Source organism: Phyllostomus discolor, chromosome 3 (genome assembly GCF_004126475.2).
Source record: "Phyllostomus discolor isolate MPI-MPIP mPhyDis1 chromosome 3, mPhyDis1.pri.v3, whole genome shotgun sequence".
Lineage (NCBI taxonomy): Eukaryota > Metazoa > Chordata > Mammalia > Chiroptera > Phyllostomidae > Phyllostomus > Phyllostomus discolor.
The window spans coordinates 132,080,555-132,097,457 of NC_040905.2; the positions used below are offsets into that span (position 1 = coordinate 132,080,555).

Below are 16,903 nucleotides of genomic sequence, written 5' to 3' on the forward strand. Positions count from 1 at the left end.
TGCTAAGTGAAGTAAGCCAGTCAGAGAAAGACCAACACCATATGATTTAACTCATACATGGAATCTAATGAACAAACTGAACTAACAAGCCATAGGGATAGACTCATAGGGAGCAGGCTGACAGCTGTCATGGTAGGGCTGGGAGGTGAAGGAATTGAACAAATAAAAATAGAAAAAGCTCATGGACATAAAAGGACACTGTGGTGATTGCTAGAGGGAGGTGGGGTGGAAGGAAGTGGAGGAGTGTATAAGGTGTATAAATGGTGATGAACAGAGACTTGACTTGGGTTGGTGAGCATACTATACAGTGTACAGATGATGTTTTGTAGAACTGTGCACCTAAAACCTGCATAATTTTGTTAACCAGTCTTACCTGAATAAATTCAATAAAAAGGAAAAAAATTAAAATGTGTGAAAGGTAAGTTGGCTGGTTAAAATAAAAAATTTGGCTAAAATATTGTTTTGCCCCTGCCCCTGGCACTCCAAACTTCTAGCCCATTGGCTGTTTGACATTCACTGATCAATGTTATTTTTTCTAAACAGAAATGAGCTGTATATTCCTTTTAAAACAGTTGGCACAAGCCATAGTCTGATTGTTCCAAAATAATTGTTTCCAGAAACCTTTTTTAAAAATAATTAAATATCTGGAAGGAAGCATCCTTAATTATCTGTTTCCCTGTTGAGTGAGAATAAAATCATATAGTGGTTGTCCCACATTTCTATCCCACTCTTTATTTGAAGGTTATTTTGATTACAGTAACAAGCCAAGTTATTCCAATTAATAAAGAGTAATTCCTTAGAGACTCAAGATGTGTGAGGGCAGCTGAGTCTAAAGCACAAGTTCAGGATGACTGTTGTAGAGGGATGGGGGAGGAGTTAGCATGGCTGTCAAGGAGAGCAAACACAGTTGTCACACTTGGTGGTGGTATTGAGGGAAATAAGACACTTGCAAGCAAGAGTAATAAGGCAGAATAGCATTCACTTTCCTTTTCTTCCCTGAGTACTGTTTTCTTATTGTTGGGATGGTTCATATATTTGGAGATACATATGAAAATTATTGCACACCATAAATTATTTAGTTGTTCTCTTTAGAAAATCCCCCAAATAATTTGGCCAATGGGTTTCAAACTTTACACTATTAGCAAAGATACCCCTTTATGACTGTGTTTGAAAAAAATGTAAATGTAGTACATGTACACAGCAAAATATCTCAGAAAGTACTGAAGGATATAAAACAAATAGTAGATTGAGCGCGGGCTGTGAACCAAAGCATCGCAGGTTCGATTCCCAGTCAGGGTACATGCCTGGGTTGCAGACCAGGTCCCCAGTGGGGGCTATGTGAGAGGCAACCACACATTGATTCTCTCTCTCTCCCTCCCTCCCTTCCCCTCTCTAAAAATAAATAAATAAAATCTTAAAAAATAGTAAAAGTCTTTTTCCTCCTTTCTTGTTGCAGCAAGCTACACTTCCCAAAGATATCCATTGTTAATGCTGTTTTATTTATCTTTCCCTTTTAATGAAAGCATGTGTGTGTGTGTATATATATACAGGATGGGGGGAAAGCTGGTTTATAGTTGTCTTTACGAAAAATAAAGTAAATAATACAAGCATAAACAGTGTTTTGAATAATCACAACTGTAAACCTACTTTTGCCCCACCCTATGTATATGTAACATTTTTTTGCAAGTAGTACCATGCTATATATACTATTCTGCATTCTGATTTTTCTTCACTTAAGAAAATATCTCCTTACCTGTCCACATGGTTTTTCATAGCTGCCATTTTTTATGGATACACCGTAATATACTTACCCATTCTTATACTGATAGACATTTAAATTAATTCCTGTTTGGGTCTATTACAAAAAAGACCAGAGTGAATCATTCATTTTGTTCATATATACAAATATATCTGCAGCACAAACTCCTAGAAGTATAATTGCAGGTCAAAGGCCACGTGCAATTAAATATTGAATGTATAATTCCACAGCACCCTCTGCAATTATGTCAGTGTTGGAATATTTATTGACTCAGAACAGCCCCTACTATAATGCTACTTCCAGTCTTCACTTGGGCAGAAAGACCAGGCTGTCAATGTGTTTGGCTCTTAGTGAAAAGGCACAAGCACAGCTTCTCATCTTGTACTCAGGAGGCAATAACCAAACATGCCACCCCAAGACAGACCCTGATAATAGTTGACACTCAAAAATATTTGTTGAATTAATGAATAAACAAATCATGGCAGTGGTGATATATAGACAGTATGTATTTTCATCCAGTTATGCTTCAAACATAAATGCATTATTTAAACAAATAAACATTAACCTCAATTTTATTGCACTCTTATGCTAATGGAAAAAGCACATAGTTTGAGGTAGGTAAAAAGAAATGCTCAAGGTCTAACAATCAATAGATATTCTAAATGACTGATTATAATTTGTTTCTCCTACTTTCTTTGAATAATATTTGGCATATAGTTATTTCAACCATAATATCATTAATCTTAAATACACGTTTAAAGGTCTTTTATGAATTTCACCCACTTTTTCAGAAAGTTTGTTTTTTGGAATTTGGCAAAGATTCTTCACTTCACTTTCCTCATCTATGAGTTGAGGTGTCTGGTTTAGTAGAAGCTCATCAAAGTTCTCCCTTGCTCTAATAGGGAAATCCATCATCATCAAGTTCAAGAAAAGAGTGCCTTCAACATCAAAGGGGCTTTGTATTTTAGGTTTTTCACCTCCAAATGAGAATACCTGGTTGCCTTTCTCATATGTGAGGGGCAAATATCAATAATTAGACAGGCTTTTAGCAAAAGGGGACTGTTTTTTGATAAATAAATAGTTATATTTATCTGCATTCCCCACAGCAAAGGCATTTTTAATATAATTTATATCTATTAAGATAATTAGTTTCATTTGCAGTAGCATCACTAATTTGGAAAAGTCATAATTCCAATGGCAATTCTTAAACTTACCTTACTAAACTTATACTTATAGAGTACTAGAACTTCCTTTTAGTAAATATTAATTTATCTAAGAACATTTATTGAGCCTTGACTTTATGGAAGGCTCACATACTTATGTCATCTAATAAGGGGTTAGATAATGATCATTTTTGTAAACTAAAACAAAATTAAATTCCACAATTTGATTTCTCAAGTTCCAGGTTATTCAGTCAAGTGAAAACCCCAAATTAAAGTTTAACCTTCTTGCATCAGCTTTCAAAGGAGTCTCCATAATTCTGGCACCTGTAATGAATGTTTTCTTGGGACTAAGTTATTCATCAATCAACATGAGATATATTCTGTGTTTTATTTAATCTTAAGAGAGTCTTATTCAGTGAGATCAACACTAATTTCTTTTTTTCAAACATTTTTTATTGTTCAAGTACAGTTTTCTGCCTTTTCTCCCCACCCCTTACTAATTTCTGGGTTTTTTCCACACTCTTTAACTTGAAATTAATGCATTATTGGCACAGAAGTTGGAGAGGAAAAAATTATTGGCCTATCTAAATCTATTACCAAACTGATGCAAAGTAGGCTGTTCAAAGTGAGGAGAAATGATTCTAAGTGGACAAGAAAGGCACAGGAATAAGGAGTTTATCTTAGCTTCCAGCCCCAGATGTGGGCTTTTCCCACTCCTGACAACACAAACTCAACAGACTGTACCTTAAAGATGAATTTGCAGGTGAACTAATATCTTGCTGAGGTGCAAAGAAGGGCAAGTCTCACAGCCCCACTCCTGACTCAGCTCTTACTTGTGAAGGCCACAGGCGCTGTCCTGAAGTCTCATTTTTGTAGCTCTTTATATATGAAGTGGAGGACTTACAGAAATCCCTTGGCCTTTCAAGGTCATTTGAACCAAATTAGTAGCAGAATCAGACAATATCTTTCCAGGGACATTGCAGCCTTCCCTTGTGGTGAGAGATGCTCTAAACATCTCTTGCTACACCACCCACCTCAGGATAGGTGACCTTTTTTTTTTTTGGCAGGTCCCATGAGTGCTGTGACTTGGCCTGAAACAAGAGATATGATTTAGAACATGCACTGGATTATACATGTGCCCTGTTCATCTGACACTTGTGAAAAGCTGCTATCTTCCCTTCAATGTGCAAAGGGGACTAGAATGGTGGGACAAGTCCCTCTTGGGTGTAATATTACAGGAAGACTTTGAAAGGCATCTTGTTCTTTGGAGCTACTAATCCTTGAACAAATCTGGTGATGACATAGCATAGTGTGCTTAGTTCTCTCACAGTTGGAGCAGGAATTGACCTCTGATGAGTGGTTTCCAATAAAATGCATCCAAATGAGATCAACTTCTTGCTTTGGAGTGGCTCTTATCCTATTACCAAGGAGAACATTTTGTTCTTTGGAAAAATATTTAGAATACTCACTCCTCTGATAATAAAAATAGCTCTGGTTTTCATCAAATCCTTCCACCATGCTACTAAATGCATATCCATTACTTGGTTTACTGGGTTATTAATTTATAACTTTGATTATACATGGCAACTCATCTAATATTGATGTTCAAATTTTATCTTACTGACATGTTAATATTTAATGTGAATCTATAAAGCTAATTTAATAAACCTGTTTACTTTCAACTGTATCCCTGCTTTAATAGCAGAACCAAATTTTACAGATGAAATTTGTATTTTTTAAAAAGAGAGAGAGGAGTTAATTCTGAAGCCATTGTGCAGAGTACATCCTATAACAAAAGCAACGATTTAAAGAGAGAAAACACAATTAAAAAATGTTTCCAAGGAGTACCTTGAAATCAAGAAGCAAAGCTTCATATACAGTGCATATATCCCGCTTAAGAAAATGCAGTAAAACAATAACTGGCAGATGAAAGATTACTAGATGATAGTTTTTCCTTTCTTCCTTTCCTTCCAGCCTCTCTTTTCCCCTTCCCTCCTTTCCCCTCTGTGTGCAACTCCCTGTAGCTCCCTCTTCCTCTCTTCTCTCTTTCCTTTTCCTCCCTGTTTATCACTGATATTCTAAAAGCCATGAAGATTATTTTTATTACATGGGATTCCTCAGTCTTTGTTTAAACCATTAGCAAGATTATAATAGAAAGGTTATCAAAATACTTTTTATGTGGTGTTACTCTACTTGGTTTATATCAAATCTATAAATACCGAATCTGCTAGCGTGGAATTTTGCACAATTAATAATTTGCTAAAGTGTTAACAAATTCTAATTCAGTTGAATTTAATTCAACTGAAGTTTTAATCTACAAGTATTTGGATGTTTAATTTTGATCTTACTTTTATATTTAACCTGATTGGGAGAACAGGGACACAGAGACTAGGTCACATGACTAGGAAGTGGCAGAATTGGGATTTGAAGCTCAGCTGTTCAACTCCCAAGCTCTTACTCAAATGAGATGTTCAGTTTCAAGGAGGTGTGTGACTTTGCCTCAAGCCCAAAGTGCTCCCGCCATTCATCCTATTATTGATAAAAGAAGAGGAAAAGAAGAAAAAAAGTGAGAGAACATGTGCTCAGGTCAGACCCTGCAAGACTCCTCCTCTTGGAAAGTGGGACAGGAACAGGAAGAGATGTCTGTAGTTGAAGTAGGGTCCACACAGGGCCCTGCATCCAAATACACAGCATGCTCTCCTCAGCCATTTTCTTTATATTTTCCCCCTTGGCAATTTTCAAGTATCACCTTCCTCTTTCCTCTCCTGCTCCAAATAGCCCTCACTGTCCCCTTTCTTGCAACTTTCCTTCCTTCCTCCACCAAAACAAGAACTAAAAATGCTTTCTCCTCCCTAGCCACATTTTCTTCAAATCCAGATAATTTATGATTTTCATTTTCTTGCTTTGAGTATGTGTCACTTCTGATTAACAGTATTTACTTCTCATCATTATTACATGTTTTACCAGATCCATTGCTCATTATTCTTCTTCATTCTCCTCATCTTACCCTCCTTGAATTATTTTTCTGATATAAATGTCATTTGTTTATAAGACTTCTTCAACTGTGTCCCAAATTGGGGACTCCTGTTGGTATTGAATTGGTGACAATGACCTTTAGTTAACACTATGTATGCCATATATGTGACAGATGAAAGATTAATGTCAACCAGCAAAAGATAAATAAACTCAGTGTTATTTATCTAAGAACAATGGGCAATAAAAAATTGGCAAAGGACTGAATAGGCAGCTCTAAGAAGAAATTCAGATAATAAATAAATATTTGAAATTCTAATCAAACTTATTATTAAAGAAATACAAAGTATAATAGTGAAAAATGTGTATTCGGTATTTGATGATGAAGAGTGATGATACCCAGTGTTAGTGAGGATTGGGGAAATAGAAACCCTCATACTATGGGAGGTGGGAGCTTAAATTAAAAAGTATATACCATAGTTTTTATTCATTATTGGAAAGCAAGTTATTTTAATATTCTAATGAATAAAAGATTGGTGTAAAGGTTTTACTGGTGGAAAAAATTGAAACATCACAGACATGTTTAGAGATATTTTCTCTCTCCCGCCATTTCTTCCCACCCTGCCCCTATTGCACACCTCTCCCTAAATATAACCACTGCTAATAATTTGTTGCCCATCTTTCCAGTGCTTTTCAATCATATGCATGCAAAGTGTGTGCATACACACATATATTCTTATTAAATGAGCTCATATTACTTAAATAAATATTCAACTTTATTTTGTCACCTAATCTATATGTTTATGTTTTTTTCACATCAAGACTTACTTAATAATGGTGTTCCTTTTAATAGTTGCAGAGTTTGCCTTGGTATGGTTATAGTGATTGTCAGTGGGAGGGGGTATTCTTCCCCCTAGGGTATATCTGGGCAATGTCTAGAAACATATATGGCTGTCATAACTGGAGGGATGTGTGTGCTGCTGACATTTAATGAGTAGGGGTGAGGGATGCTGCTAAACATCTTACAATGCACAAAACAGGCCCCCACTACAAAAAATTATTGAGTTCAAAAATGAATAGTCCTGAGGTCAAAAATGGGCTACAACATAAAATTTCCCTTATTTCTAGGTATTTAGATTTTGTTAGCCAATTATACATATACTAAACATCTTTATGTACACTGCCCAAGTTGGGGGTAGATCAGTTTTTGTGGGTACTTCAACTTATATAATATTAGAGTCCTCTTTAGAAATATAATTATGAAATGAAAAATATAAAGTTACTGTGGTCTATACAAGTGAGTAGCCTTGAAGATTCAGTAGCTGCACAGTACATGGCTTCTCTTTCAATTATTTCTGTAGGATAGATTCCTAGAGGTAAAAAAAAAAAATGCTGAATCGATGTCATATACTGTCCCCTGCAAAATTCATATTTTGAATTCTAATCTCCAATGTTATGATATTTGCAGGTGGGGTCTTCAGCAGTGATTAGGTCATTAGGGTCATTCAGTCATGTGGATCATTCACTAATCTTATGAATGGGATTAATGCCCTTATAAAATAGAGTGTTCTTACCCCTTCTACCATGTGAGAACACATGCAAAAGAGAGGGTTATCTATGAACCAGGAAGCAGGCCTTTGCCAGATATCAGAATCTGACCACACCAGCACCTTGATTTTAGACTTCTAGCCTCTAGAACTGTGATGAACAAATTGTCGTTTATAAGCAGCCCAGTTCATGGTATTTTTGTTATATCAGCCAGCTGACAAAGACAGACCTTTGTACTTTGAGTAATGACATTAGATTGCCTTCCAAAAAGGCTACAAGTTTTATTTTACTCTTTTGTAATGAAAATAATCTTTTCCCAGAGGGCAATTTGGGAATACGTATCAACATTTTACTTAGCAAGTTTACATAGGAATCCCATTTATGGAAATTAATCCCATAAAAATGTTTCTTAAGTGGACACAGCTATGTGCATTAGGGTAATCAGAACAGCATTGTTAATCACAACAAAGAAGTGGAAAACCAGTTAAAGGCTAACAACAGAACCAATCAGTAATAAAGAATTATGATACAGCCCTGGCTGGCGTAGCTCAGTGGATTGAACACGGGCTGTGAACCGGGCATCTCAGGTTCAATTCCCAGTCAGGGCACATGCCTAGGTTGCAGGCCATGGCCCCCAGCATCCGCACATTGATGTTTCTCTCTCTCTCTCTCTCTCTCTCTCTCTCTCTCTCTCTCTCTTTCTTCTCCCTCCCTTCCCTCTCCAAAAATAAATAAAGTCTAAAAAAAAAACCTTAAAAAAAGATTGCTATTTGTTAAAAAAAAAGAATTATGATACAAATTTACAAAGTGCTGATATAGAAAGATTATATTAGACATTTCAAACACACTCACAATTTATGGGGCTTGTTTAAAGGACATAAACTTCAAAATTTAACGCTTAGTACTTCATAACTCCCAAATGCCTCTGTGTTTCTTTAGCACTACCTTTTAGCATCCCCAACAGATGAGATTTAGGAAGGGGTTGACAGAGGAAAGATATTATATCAATTTGGGGGTTCTATTTGGTTCCAAAGTCCTTCTTTTTGAGAGGCAAATTCAGGCCACTGTTTTGGCCCAGCAACAAGATCAGGGCCACCCAGCAACAAGAGTAGGCCTGTGAGTAAGAGTCATTGGGCATATTTATACAATACAATCCTTATTTTCACTTTGGGGCAGAAAAATTTTTGTGCAAGGACAGCTTTGAAAAGTGTAGGCAGACCTAAAATCCACTGGAGAAAAAGTTTTGATTGGGATTTCTTCTAACTAATAGATTCTAATGGGCAACCACTAAAAAGTGGTTGACAAATATCCCTTTGTTTCATAACATGCCGTGAGTGAAAAAAAGAGTTATATAAACTTGCCTTTGTGAAATAAATGTGTTTATATGCATATCAATATGTACTATATATGTATACTAAATTTCATATATGTATATATGAAAGATATGTACATATGAATTGAAAAATAGAAAGATCCACATCAACTTTGTTAATGGTGATTATCTGGGCAACACTGACAAACAGGAGACTTTTATTCTTTTCCTCATACAAAAGTTCATTGTTTTTTTCTTTCAACAAATATATATTGCTTTTGTAATTGTAAAAGTAATGAAGGGAAACAGACAAAAATCCCCAGAATTCAAGCCTAGGATTAAATAAATGAAAAAATCATCACACTAGTTTTTGAAAATAACTAAATACAAGGACTTTAGAGAGATGGTAGTGGGAACATGTAAAATTTTCACTTGTATTTGAGGAAAAATAGAGGCTAATAAAATATTCTCAGGTGCCTGGATGCCATTACTTAGTCAATAGACTATGGTGATAATGAAAGGCACCAGGGTTGGATGAATGAGTGGTTCACAAGGGCCAAGGAGCTGCTAGAAGGTAACATTGGCTTCTGGGAAGACAGATGTCAGCCTGACCAGGCTGGGAAAGGACCAGGTGGGGAAGTAGCTGGAGGAACAAGTGTGGACAATGACCTACTACAGCATACTCTGCAGCTCCACTCAGGAAGGACCTGGCTTGATCCACTGCTCTAGGGAGTGCCAGATAGACTCCTCTGGCATACCAACCCTCAGTAGGAGGGGCTGCACTGCTGGGTGAGATACTCCTGGATCTCAGCTTCGGGAGGTCTACTCTTGGCCACAGAAAGTAGATGAAGGACAGGTCTCCTTTCTGTCCTTCAACTGAGAAAAAGAATTTCTCCTCAGCCAAGCCTAGTGAAATGGAATCAGCTATGCTCCCACTAAACATCAGTTTGCTTTTGTGTTGAGCAAAAAATGTGCTTAGTTCTTCCATAAAGTAAAAAGACACATTTTCATTTTTACCAATAACTATTGATTTGGAAAGTTTGAGTATGTCGGCAACCTCCTGTATGGTATAACACTGATTGTTTTCAACTAATGTCCCAATTAGATCACTATCAACTTTAACTGGTCTACCCAACTGTAGAGTATCATCCAGCAAGAAATCCCCAGCACAAAACATCACCAACAACATTTTTTTTATTGTTGTTCGAGCACTGTTGTCTCCACTTCCCACCACCACCCTCTGTCACCACAACCACCCCTACTTTCCTCCCTCAATTCTACCCTCCTTTGACTTTGTCCATGGGTCCTTTATATATGTTCCTTGATGACACTTCTCCTATTTTCCCCCATTATCACTTCCCACCTCCTATATGACTACTGTCAGTTTGTTCTTTATTTCAATGTCTCTGGTTATATTTGCTTGCTCATTTTTTTTTTATTGATTAAGTTCCACTTATAGGTGAGATCATATGGTATTTGTCTTTCACCACCTGGCTTATTTCACTTAGTATAATGTTCTCCAGATCCATCCATGCTGCCGTAAAGGGTAGGAGCTCCTTCTTTCTTTTTGGTGTGTACTCTTCCATTGGGTAAAGGTATCATAGTTAGGTTTTTTTTTTTTTTTTTTTTTTAGATTTTAGTTTGTTTGTTTTTTTTTTTAAGATTTTATTTATTTATTTTTAGAGAGGGAAGGCAGGGAGAGAGAGAGAGAGAGAGAGAGAGAGAAACATCAATGTGTGGTTGCTGGGGGTTATGGCCTGCAACCCAGGAATGTACCCTGACTGGGAATCGAACCTGGGACACTTTGGTTCCCAGCCCGCGCTCAATCCACTGAGCTACGCCAGCCAGGGCTGGGTTTTTTTTATTGTTTTTCAAATATAGTTTTTTGCCTTACCCCCACCTCTCCCCACACCCCATCCCTCCCCAACTCCCTCACCCTATTCCACCCCCTTGTTTTTGTCCATATGTCCTTTATAATTGTTCCTGTGAACCCTTCACCCTTTTCCTCCTTTAACCCCTCCCCTCTCCCTTCTGATCACTGTCAACCTATTCTCAACTTCAATGTCTTTGGCTATACTATGCTTGCTTGTTCGTTTTGTTGATTAGGTTCCTGTTAATGGAGAGATCATACGGTATTTGTCTTTCATTGCTTGACCTATTTCACTTAGCATAATGCTCTCCAGTTCCATCCATGCTGTCACAACGGGTATAAGCTCCTCCTTTCTTTCTGTAGTGTAGTATTCCATAATGTAGATGTAGTTTTTTGATTCATTCATTTACTGATGAGCACTTGGGTTGCTTACAGCACTTGGCTATTGTAAATTGTGCTGCTATGAACTTTGGTGTGCATAGGTTCTTTTAGATTGGTGTTTCAGGGTTCTTAGAATAAAATTCTAGCAGTGGAATCATTGGGTCAAAGGGCATTGCTATTTTTAGTTTTCTGAGGACATTCCATACTGTTTGCCATAGTGATTGCACAAGTCTGCAATCTCACCAACAGTGCACTAGGGCTCCCTTTTCTCTTCTCCTCTCCAACATTTATTGTTTGTTGCTTTGTTTATCATGGCCATTCTGACTGGTGTGAAGTGGTATCTCATTGCAGTTTTAATTTGCATCTTTCTGATGGCTAGCAATACTGAGCTTCGTTTCATATGTCTCTGTACCCTCTATATGTCCTCCTTGGAGAAGTGTCTGTTCAAGTCCTTTGCTCATTTTATAATTGGGTTATTTGTCTTCTTAGATTGGAGTCATGTAAGTTCTTTATATATTTTGGAGATCAAACCTTAATCTAAGGTATTATTGGCAAATATGTTTTCCCATATAGTTGGTTCTCTTTTTATTTTAATGCTATTTTCTTTAGCTGTGCAGAAGCTTTTTCTTTTGATGAGATCCTATTTCTTTATTCTTTCCTTTATGTCCCTTGCTCTAGGGAATATATCAGTGAAAATATTGCTGTGTGGAATTCCTGAGATTTTCTTGCCAATGTTCTCCTATAGGATTTTCACAGTGTCAAGACTTATATTTAAATCTTTTATCCACCTTGAATTTATTTTTGTGTATGGTGCAAGCTGGTGATCAAGTCTGTCTCTCTCTTTCTCTCTCTCTTTTTTTTTTTTTTTTTTTTTTGCATGTAGCTGTCCAGCTTTCCCAACACCATTTGTTGAACAGGCTATTTTGCTCCATTTTATGCTGCCCCCTTGGTCAAATATTAATTGACTGTAGACATTTGGGTTTATTTCTGGGCTCTCTGTTCTGTTCCATTGGTCCATGTGTCTGTTCTTATGCCAGTATCAGGCTGTTTTGATTACAGTGGCCTTGTAATACAGTTTGGTATCAGGTATTGTGATTCCTCCTATTTTGCTCTTCTTTCTCAAAATTGCTGCAGCTATTCGGGGTCATTTATGGTTCCATGTAAACGTTTGAAGTGTTTGTTCTATATCTGTGAAGTATGCCACTGGTACTTTAAAAAGCATTGCATTGAATCTATAAATTGCTTTGGGTAGTATGGACATTTTGATGATGTTAATTCTTCCAATCCATGAACACAGTATATGTTTCCATTTGTTTGTGTCTTCCTTGATTTCTTCCTTCAGTGTTAAGTAGTTTTCTGAGTACAGATCTTTTACCTCCTTGGTTAGGTTTATTCCCAGGTATTTTATTTTTCTTGTTGCTATATGAAATGGGATCTTTTTTCTTGATTTCTATTTCTGATATTTCATTGTTGGTGTACAAAAATGCATTTGATTTCTGTACATTGATTTTGTATCCCACTGTTTTGTCAAATTCATTACTTAGGTCAAGCAGCTTTTTGATGGAGTCTATAGGGTTTTCTATGTACACTGTCATGTCATCTGCAAACAATGAGTGTTTTGTTTTCTCTTTTCCATTTTGATACCTTTTATTTCTTTTTCTCCTCTGATTGCCATGGCTAGGACTTCCAATACTATGTTGAATAGGAGTGGTGAAAATGGACAACCTTGTCTTGTTCCTGATCTTAGTGAGAGTTTTTAGTTTTTGTCTGTTGGCTATGATATTAGCAGTAGGTCTTTTATATATGGCCTTTATTATGTTGAGGAATGCTCCCTCTATTCCCACTTTACTGAATGTTTTTATCATAAATGGGTGCCATACTTTATCAAATGTTTTTTCCACATCTATTGATATGATCACGTGATTTTTATCTTTGCTTTTGTTTAGGCAATGTATCACAGATATTGATTTATGAATATTGTAACATCCTTGCATCCTTGAGATGAATTCCACCTAGTTGTGGTGTATGATCTGTTTAATGTATTGCTGGATGTGGTTTGCCAATATTTTGTTGGGTATTTTAGCATCTATGTTCATCAGTGATATAGGCCTAAAGTTTTCTTTCTTTGTTGTATGTTTATCTGGTTCTGGGATTAGGATGGTCCTGGCTTTATAAAAAGATTTTGGGAGTCTTCCATCTTCTTGGATTTTTTGGAATTGTCCGTGAAGAATAGGGGCTAGATCTTCCTTAAATGCTTTGTAGAATTCTCCTGTGAAACCATCTGGTCCAGGGCTTTTGTGTGTTGGGAGCTCTTTTATTACTGCTCCAATTTCATCTGCTGTTACTGGTCTGTTCAGGCTTTCTGCCTTTTGATTCAGTTTTGGAAGATTATATTTTCCTAAAAATTTGTCCATTTCACCTCAGTTTTCAAATTTTTTGGCATATAGTTCTTTGTAATAATTTCTTACAGTCCTTTGTATTGGTGTGGTATCAGTTGTAATCTCTCCTCTTTCATTTCTGATTGTGGTTATCTGGGTCCTATCTCTTTTTTTCTTGATGAGCCTGTTTAAAGGCTTGTGGAATTTGTTTATCTTTTCAAAGAACCAGCTCCTGGATTTATTGATCCTTAGAATTGTGCTTTTATCTCTATGTCATTTAATTCTGTTCTGATCTTGATTATTTCCTTCCTTCTACTTGTTCTAGGCTGTCTTTGTTGTTGTTCCTCAAGTTCTTGTAGGCATAGGGTTAGGTTGTTTACTTGAAATGTTTCTATCTTTTTTTGTCACGTCTATATCACTATGAATTTCCCTCTCAGGACTGCCTTTGCTGTGTCCCATGAGTTTTGGGTTGTTGTGAGTTCATTTTCTTTTGTTTCCAGAAACTTTTTGATTTCTTCCTTAATCTCATTCTTGATCCATTCGTTGTTTAATAGCATGCTATTCAATCTCCATGATTTTGAGTGTTTTGGGTTTTTTCCTTGAGATTTGTTTCTAGTTTCAGTCCCTTGTGGTCAGAGAAAATGCTTGATATAATTTCAATTTTCTTGAATTTGTCGAGGCTTGTTTTGTGTCCTATCATGTAGTCTATCTTTGAAAATGTTCTGCGTGTTTTTGAAAAGAATGTGTATTTTGCTTCTTTGGGATGAAAAGCTCTATATACATCAGTGAAGTCCATTTCATCTAGGGCATCGTTCAATGCCACAATATCTTTGTTGATATTTTGTTTGAAAGATCTGTCCATTTTTTACAGTGGGTGTTAAAATCTCCTACTATAATTGTGTTGTTTTCAATATCTTTCTTGGAGCTCTCCAAGATTTTCTTTATGTATTTGGGTGCTCCTATGTTGGGTGCATATATTTTTACAGTGTTTATGTCTTCTTGATAGATTCTTCCCTTGAGCATTATGAAGTGTCCTTCTGGGTCTCTTTTTATCGCTCTTTTTTTTTTTTTAATGATTTTGTCTGATATAAGTATTGCTACCCCAGGTCTTTTTTCCTGTCCTTTTGCTGGGAATATTTGCTTCCAGCCCTTCACTTTCTGTCTGTGTAGATCTTTTGTTCTGAAATAGGTCTCCTATAGGCAACATATGTCTGGGTCATGTTTTCTTATCCATTCAGGTATTGTGTCTTTTAATTGAGGCATTTAATCCATTTAGATTTAAGGTTATTGTTGATAGGTACACATTCATTGCCATTTTTTCATACCTGTGTTCCTCTTTCTCTGACTGTTTTTCTTCCTGTTCTTAAAGCAAATGGTTCAGCATCACCTGCAGAGTTGGTTTGGAGGAAGTATATTCTTTGAGGCTTCCATTGTCTGGGAAGTTCCTTCTTTGGCCTTCCATTTTAATTGAGAGCCTTATTGAATAAAATAGTGTTGGATGCAGGCCCCTGGTTCTCATTACTTGGAATATTTCTTGCCATTCCCTTCTGGTTTGGAGCATTTCCTGTAAGAAGTCAGCTGCTAGTCTTATGGGGCCCCCTTGTGTGTTAGTTCCTCTTTTTTCCCTTGCTGTGTCTAAGATTCTCTCTTTATCTTGGAATTTTGCCATTTTAAATATGATGTGTCTTGAAGTGGGTTTCTTTGAGTTCCTCTTGATTGGGACTCCCTGTGTTTTCTGGATTTGTGTGATGTTTTCTCTCGTTACTTTTTCAAACAGGTTTTGAATCCCTTGCTCTTCTTCTTCTCCTTCTGGTATCCCTATTATATGGATGTTATTATGTTTCATGTTGTCCTGCACTTCCCTTAACCCTTCTTTATTATTTCTGAGCCTCTATTCCTTTTCTTGCTTATCTGGGTGTTTTTTCTACCCTGATATCTTTCTCTGCTTCATCAAGCCTGCTTTTGATTCCTTCTGCTGTATTCTGCAGTTCAGAAATTGTATTCTTCATTTCCTCTTGGCTCTTGTTAATAGTTTCTATTTCCTTTTTCATGTTGATGTAGTTTGCAGTGAGTTCATTGTAGTTCCCCTTTACTTTTCAGTAATTCTCTGTGAGCTCATTGAGCTTTCTTATTACCATTGCTTTGAACTCAATATCTGATCGTTGGGTTGCCTCTATTTTATTTAGCATTCTTTCTGAGGCTTCCTGCTTTCCTTTCATTTCGGGGTTGTTTCTTTTCTTCCAATCATTTGTGAGACTCTTCTTTTTAACTTCTTCTTCTTAAATTGATCTGTTCTGACTCCCTGGATTTATGGTCTGAATTTCTATGGTAGGAGATCTGTGAGATTCAGTGGTACAGTTTCCTTGATCTCCTGAGCTTGTTGGTCTCGGGCTGTCGTTTATGTTGGCTCTGTATGTCTTTGGGTTTTGATTGTTGTTGGGTTTTTCTTTAGTGGGTCCTTCCCTCCAGCTAGTTAACTGATGGTCAGTCTGTCCTCCACCTCTTGTATTCTGTTGTGCAGGTATGAGCAGGTTGTGTTGAAGTTCGTTCTTCCATGTGTACAATGTTTTGTGGGGTTTTTGTTGCTTTTGTTCAGTTGTTTGTTCTGAGTAATTTCTCCACTATTTAGTTATATTTCCAGATAGGTCCTGGGTTGAGTTAGTGTGGCTTCCACTTTCTCCTTCACCTTCTTCTGTAGTTATCTGTTGGTGGTTCCTTTGTTTTTGTGTTTCCTCTTCTAGCAGGTATTCAGGTGTTCACAGCTTCCACCTACTCTTTTTTGTGATTGGTTGAATGGGGAAGATGATTTCCAAACTTAAGCTGAGAACATCTCATCCCATCTCAATTCATAAATCTGAATCTACCTCTACCAATAATGGAGTTGACTCTTCCCACAAAGGATAAATGATGTCAAACAGGATATCTCAAAACTAGTTTGAAAATTGCTGGACACAAGCTGACTCTGTGGGAAATTTAAAATTCTGCTTATTACTATGTCTGACCTAAATTTATAGAATTCTACATCCATCTGTTTTTTTCCATTTCCCAGTCAAAGTTCTCTTCATCTTATGGCAGCTAGAGTAAGGAGAGAGAGTGAAAGGAGAATGAAGAAACCTCTGCTTTCCTCTCTTGAAGAAAATAATTTCAGAGATGTAGTTATTACCAAGGAAACACAATTAAGTTATTCCAGACTTACATCTAGAAGAAGAGTACATGTGCACATTTTAGAAACAGTTTCAACTGGGATTTATAAAGTGAGTTTTCTGCTGCTATTTCAAATAAAAAATTTATAATACTCCCTCGTAAGTTTCTGGTTTATCAATGGTTCACTTGTGTTACAATAAAAATTGTCTTTATTAATGAGAGTCTGTTCTACTTTATGATTAGCTTTGGTTGTAATGCAGGGCAGTTCAGCTAATATTATGAAAGCTGGATACATAGCCTTAAGGAATTTGTAATTTAAAGGAAAATAGGTACATACACAAGTAATTTCCTAAGTCATAAATAATTGATCTTTAT

The 16,903-nt window shown here is 36.6% G+C and overlaps 1 protein-coding gene across 1 annotated transcript in view; it reads right to left on the reverse strand.

Moving 5' to 3' along the window:
* The window catches only part of LOC118499638 (protein FAM240B-like), a 41,535-nt gene extending 37,564 nt beyond the window's left edge, over positions 1-3,971 (reverse strand). Inside the window, exons 1-2 of the mRNA XM_036021461.1 lie at positions 3,667-3,971; positions 2,543-2,752 (exon numbers count right to left, since the gene is read on the reverse strand). Of these exons, the coding sequence (XP_035877354.1) occupies positions 2,543-2,677 (135 nt within the window). The 5' untranslated portion in view covers positions 2,678-2,752; positions 3,667-3,971. The remainder of the gene's footprint in view (positions 1-2,542; positions 2,753-3,666) is intronic.
* Between the last annotated feature and the right edge of the window lie 12,932 nt (positions 3,972-16,903).